The following is a 6,716-nucleotide window of genomic DNA, read 5'->3' on the forward strand; positions in this document are numbered from 1 at the left end:
GTATCGGAGAGTATTTTCCCAAGGCGGTTAGGTGAAAACACTCTTGTCACCCAAAACACTTTGTTACACCACAATCCCCTTCATCAACAATACACTCCATTGATTTATCTGTTTGGAAGGAAGGAATAATTCTGCAACTAAAAATTCAATTTTCACAGCAATGCAAGGTGAACCATAGTAATTTGAATAAAAATTAAAATTTTACACTCTGGTTATAAACACGAGCACTTGAACATTTTCGCGAGTTTCCACTTCCATTTTGCCGCATACTACATATCAGACCTTAAATATATACCAGTACCGATACAAATTTGATCCAGTTATACATCACAATTTAAGTCTTTTCATGACATTTCATCGCAGGTCAAAACAAAAAGATATTTCATCACATAGAGAAACTATATCTATGTGTGCCGTGCGGCTGTCCTCTTCTAGACCTTCTCAACAAATTGAAATTAGGTACATCTACGCAGCAGCACTGCGAGGTTAAAATAAAGCAAATAAGAGTCCTGATTAAACTGCTATCTGAGAGATTCAGTTTCAGGTTATCATTCTCAAAGTAGAAAGTTTCAAACCATTAGAGTGCAATTAAAATGACTAAGAACTGAATGAGGAAAATGTTGCATTTCACTTCAATAAACGACACAAGGATTTTGATTCAGGGTTCGATTATCATGGGGACTGCACATGGTCAACTATAGTACTGCACATAGAAATGAAGAGTAAGATCCATCAAACGGAGTTCCGGTCAATTGAATGCTACAATCTGACGGTAAGAGCGGAACCTGGTGTGTGGGCTGCAACATCAGTGAGGTGCTTTCAGACAGACCTGCGGTGGCACCCTCGCAAGATTGAGATCCGCGTGTCTAATATCGCACAATCGCACCTCATAAAGTCGAGGGTCATAGGCGGTAGGGCAAGGACTCGCGCGATCAAATAACACATATGTAGAAGGGTTTTGGGGAAGCCTCTCGAGATGTAATACGTGAGGTTCCCGTGTTTATATATTGGGCCAAAGGTCAAGAGTTAGGGTACAATTACACCCCTCCCCCGCAGTCACAGCGGGAGACTCTCAGACACAAAGACTGGACCGAAAGTTGAGGAAGAGCTGATTCGGCAGTCCCCTAGTCATCACATCGGCGAAATGAAGTGAAGACGGAACATGCAACACCCGAACCTCGCCAAGAGACACCTTCTCGTGAACGAAGTGGATGTCGATGTCGATATGCTTGGTGCGGCGATGCTGGACTGGATTAGAGGACATGTATATAGCAGAAACATTTTCACAATAAACCAGAGTAGCAGAAGGAAGAGGTCGATGAAGCTCCTGAAGAACCTGTCTTATCCAACAGCACTTGGCGACAACATGAGCCACAACTCGATATTCGGCCTCTACACTGCACTGGACCATGAGACAGTCGTCTGTCGCCTAGAGGACCAGGAGATAAGATTGTCACCATAGTAGACGCAGTAGCTAGATGTCGATCGGCGGGAGTCAGGATATCCCGTCCAGTTAGCATAAGAGTAAGCTGTGAGTGTCGTCGAGGAGGAGGCACGGAGATGAAGACCGAACTCCAGTTTGCCGCGCACGTAGCGAAGTACTCGCTTCACCAGAGCGAGGTGAGGGGCACGAGGTGCATGCATGTGCAAACAGATTTGTTGCACTGCGTAGGAGATGTCAGGACGCGTCAGTGTGAGATACTGAAGAGTGCCGGAGAGACTCATGTACTCGGTAGCATCAACAAGAAGGTCACCATCAGAACCAGAGAGCTTAGCTTGAGTGTCAGCAGGGGTTGCCACAGGATGGCAATTAGACAAGCCAGATCGCTGCAGAAGATCCATCGCATACTGCCGCTGAGAGAGGAAGAGTCCATCGCTGTTCCTTGTCACAACAATACCAAGAAAGAAGTGAAGTGGTCCAAGATCTGTCATGGCGAACTCTCGATGAAGCTGATCAAGAAGACCCTGAAGAAACTGAGCAGAGGATGCATGCACAATAATATCGTCCATGTAGAGCAAGAGATAGGCCGTATCAACTCCTGACCGAAGCACAAACAGCGAGGTATCCGTGGCATAAGCAACAAATCCTAGCGTCACGAGATGAGTAGCAAACCGTTGATACCATGCTCGGGGGGCTGCTTTCATCCATACAAGGACTTGTGTAGACGACACACATGATCAGGACGGGCTTCATCAACAAAACCAAGAGTTTGCTAGCAATAAACCACTTCATCAAGATTACCGTTTAGGAAAGCATTATTGACAGCAAGCTATAGGCCATGAGCTAGAGACAGCGATGGTGAAAATCAACCGGATGGTAGCAGGCTTGACGACAAGACTGAACATCTCATCGTAGTCAATTCCAGGACACGCTGGGAATAACCACGAACCACCCATCGAGCTTTGTACTGCACTAGAGTGCAATCTGAGTGAAACTTATGCCGAAAGATCCACTTGTCGGTGACAATGTTGGCACCAGGAGCTGAAACGGAAAAATAGTCTCATCGAAGATAACATGTCGTGAGATTAGCACTTTTTTTGTAGACGGATCATAGCATCATTACCACCGATGATTGGAAGGATAACCAAGGAAAACACAAGGAAGAGAACGAGGACTCAATTTGTGTTTGCTGGTAGACATCACATTAGGGTAACATAGACAACCGAAGACCCAGAGCCGGTCATAGGGAGGTGACCGACCATGCAGGAGGGTGTAAGGGATCCGCGACTTGATCGCGGTGCTAGGACGCCGGTTAAGAAGATAAGTGGCGGTGGCTAGCGCTTCAGCCCAAAATTGGGAGGGAGCATGAGCATGAAGCATGATGGTGCGCATAGTATCATTGATGGTGCGAATGACGCGCTCGACCCTACCGTTTTGCTGCGACGTGTAAGGACATGAAAGACGTAGCATGGTACCGCTAGACTTTAGAAGTGTATTAACGGCCGAGTTGATGAACTCGATGTCGTTGTCGGTTTGAAGAGAACGAATAGTGGTGTTGAATTGAGTACGAGACGTATGCGAAAAAATTCACAAAAGTGATGGCAGCATCAGATTTGTTACGCAAAGGAAACATTCAATAATAATGAGAATAGACATCGACAATCACAAGGTAATATAGAAAACCAAAATTACTAATAATTAGAGATGTCCGCTAATCACAGTGAATCAAATCGAAAATAGCACTAGACGTTGTAGTAGACGAACTAAACGGCAACCACACATGTTTGCCGAGGTGGCAGGAGTGGCAAACAGATGGGCATCGCACTTTATTACACTTGATAAACTCTAAACGCAGAAGAGAGGACATAGCGTCGTGTCCAGGGTGACCAAGACGCTGATGCCAGAGATCTTCAGGGGCGGTGACTAGAAGGGTGGCGGTGGGCGCTTGGCGGTGGCGACTATGACTTCCGTCAGCTGGTCCAGGGCGGCGGCGGCAGCAGCAGCTTTTTGTGGTTTAGGATCTAAACGTATCTAATACCATGTAGAAAGGTTTTGGGGAAAGCCTCTCACGTGTAATACGTGGGGTTCCTATGTTTATATATTGGGCCAAAGGCCAAAAGTTAGGGTACAATTACAATTAGAGTACAAGATAAATACAACTAACTATAGTTGTCGGTACACGCTAATAACATATATCCATCAGAAAATGTGCGAATGCAAACAAATGCATTGTGCATTGGAAACTAAATTAGGAACGGGCCTGTTTGGTGTTAGCCCTGGTCAATCCATGTTCACTACACTAGCTAAGATCTTGTGTACTGCAAATCTCAGTAAATTTATCATATGTACTACACGTGCCATGACATGGCTCTAATATACATTCCCAATTACTGAAAGTGATACTCCTTTCACCTTGGTTGAGAGCTGATACAATAAAAGGCTGCACAAGAATGTAAACAATGAACTTCCAATCCCAGTACAATGAGTGAAGACACCAGACCACCACCAACCTGAATGCTACTCTCAACTAGTACTACATACTAGCACAAATTCTTCAGCCACCAGTGTTAGCTGCTCTATCTGTACTGTAATCACCAAAACATGGTATGAATCTGCATTGCTTTTCACTGAACGTTGCCTCAATCATCAATTTGTTAACTGGTAAGCACTAATACGGACGCAGCAAAACATAAAAGGGCCAGACAAGAAGACAGACACACAAGCGACAGGAGCAACACAAACAACAACGTTGGTAGGTAGACCAGGAAACAGACCTCACATCAAGAACCCTACACCTAGGCCATACATGGGGAGAGGAGGAGACACCGTGGAGCAGGATTTACAGGAGAAAAATCAGATTAGTCGGAGAATAGGGGCGGCGGAAGGACCTTGGCCTCGGCGGCAGCGGCTACTGAGGTGGCGGCGATGTGTGGAGGGAGTGGCCTCGGTGGGGTCGGAAGATTTGACGTGGCTGCAGGATGGCTGACTGTGGTATGGACCAGCTGCCAGCGTCGGCGGCGGCAACATCATCAACGTCGGGGAGGGTAAATCGGGACGTCACCAAGGTCCGAACATGTCTATGTGTGTTTTCTCCGTCTGAGCACGTCCAAAACCCACCTGCCAAACGCCTCACTTGAAGCTGGATCTCCGAACTCAAGACGAGTGCACGCTATCCATTTTTCGGAGGACGCTTGAAGCTGGATGCTTTCCTTGTTCATCCCAGGGGGAGGATGTCGACCTAGTCTTCGCTCTTTGGCTGTAGGTCTGTTAGGGGAGACCGACCCCAGTTTATTGTTGCTTTCTTAGGTGTTTGGCTAAGCTGTATGCCGCATCATGTAATGAATCTATGTGAACCTGCAGGGCTTTATTAATTTAAAGTCGGGCACTCAGTGCCTTTTATCTAAAAAAACGCCTCACTCGTGTTTTTTAATATTTCTGGGTTGGACATGGAAAAACTGATGGAAACATTGCTGCCAGACGAGGCCTTAGGATTTTATATGCAGAGTTTTCAGAACAATTGTTTTATCCTAGTATGTTTTTTAGTTTTCATGTTTATTTTTTGTTCATGTATATTTTCTATTAATAAAACTAGCACAGGGGCCCTCGCAAATGCGAGGACATCGTCTGAATATGTCTAAAAATTATTATGGTTTTATAATCACCATAAATGTTATCCAGAATTAAATATCAACAATGTTTGGGAGACATGTTGGATCACTTTAATTTGATTTGTGGGAGAATAACTAATGAATAATATTAATTTTGATTTATAGAAACAAATTTATAATTATACAACCTCCATCAGTGGTATACTATTTATTTAATTTTTTGTGTTCAAGGTTTAACCGTAAAATTTACTTTCAACTTTTGTTAACGGTTATTAAATCATAGCCAAAGGTATTTTTATTGTTATATATGTACAATAGGCATGAAATTCACACAAGCGGGATATTAAATTGGTAAAGCTCTTTTGTAGTACACAATACCCAAGAAGAGTAATAAAAGAGAATAAGATAATAAGAATATCTAGATATCAGAAGTGCGCTCTAGGCCAAGCAAAGGAACCCACAAAAGAAATGAATAGAGTGAATCTCATCTGCATGGTCTGGTATGTCGTGTTTTATTTGCATATACAAACGGATTAGGATAATGGTTGTGATGCTATTATAGAAACTGACGGAACACGTTTTAGTTGAGACCAGATTTTTTTCTTGTCCGAGATTTCCAAAATTACGTCGAAAACCGATTTTACCGTTTACCATCGGTAAAGGGTAATACCATTTTTTGTTACTTTTATTCACACAATTACATCAAATTAAAAAATTGACTAACTTCAACCAAATTTATAAATTCATTTGACAAATGTTGCATGGTATTTTGACCAGTATTTTTGGTAATATTTTTTTAGAAACTTTAAACGAATTTATAAATTAGTTTGACAAATCTTAAGAATTATTTTGCCGGTATTTTTGGTATTTCGAAAAACTGAATTTACTAATGCCCACCAGTATTCTTTTGCCAAGGAAAAAAAACTGGGTGAAATCCGCCCACAAACCATATCAATGAGCCTGGCGCGTCCTAGTTAAAACCATAGTTTTTTTCTCGGCCAACATTTTCAGAATTTACTGAAAATCGATTTAACTGGCTACCACCGAAAAACTATAATATCGGACGCGATTTAATTTTATTCACACAATATGATGAAACTGAAATAAATGAAAAACTGTAAATAATTTATAAATTCATTTGACAATTCTCGGGCGGTATTTTGGCTGGTATTTTTGGTAATATAAATGAATTTATAAAATTGTTTGATAATTCTTGGACGGTATTTTGGCCAGTATTTTTTGGTAATTTAAATGAATTTATAAATTGATTGATAAATCTCAAGCGTTATTTGTCCATGTATTTCCGAAAAGCGGATTTACGAGTGCCCACGGTATTTTTTTGCCGAGAAAAATAACCCTAACTGAAACACACATGTCCCGTATTGTGCATGATCTTATTAGAACTGCCTAAACGCATCGCCAGGTAATACTTCAGATCTCACTTTTTTCTTAGCAATTTACTTCCCACCTTTTCGGGTGCCATCACGCTTGGCCTTATATCTAGGTAGTCTATGTTTTTTTTTTGTTTCCCACGTTCTTATCTTGTAAGGTATTTTCTTTTATATTTTAATAGGTACCTTCAATATGGAACGTGTCAAACCACTTTAGTAATTATGTACGTAATTATTAATCTCTTGTTTAATCGTAGCCATATAATTCAGATATAG

The 6,716-nt window shown here is 42.1% G+C and overlaps 1 protein-coding gene across 1 annotated transcript; it reads right to left on the reverse strand.

Annotated features, from left to right (window-relative positions):
* Nucleotides 1-1,392: 1,392 nt before the first annotated feature.
* LOC127315105 (uncharacterized mitochondrial protein AtMg00810-like) lies at nt 1,393-2,010 on the reverse strand. The gene has a single exon (XM_051345632.1). It carries the CDS (start codon nt 2,008-2,010, stop codon nt 1,393-1,395), a length of 618 nt encoding a protein of 205 aa, XP_051201592.1.
* Nucleotides 2,011-6,716: the final 4,706 nt, after the last annotated feature.

This window comes from Lolium perenne, chromosome 7, assembly GCF_019359855.2.
Source record: "Lolium perenne isolate Kyuss_39 chromosome 7, Kyuss_2.0, whole genome shotgun sequence".
In the NCBI taxonomy this organism is placed as follows: Eukaryota; Viridiplantae; Streptophyta; class Magnoliopsida; order Poales; family Poaceae; genus Lolium; species Lolium perenne.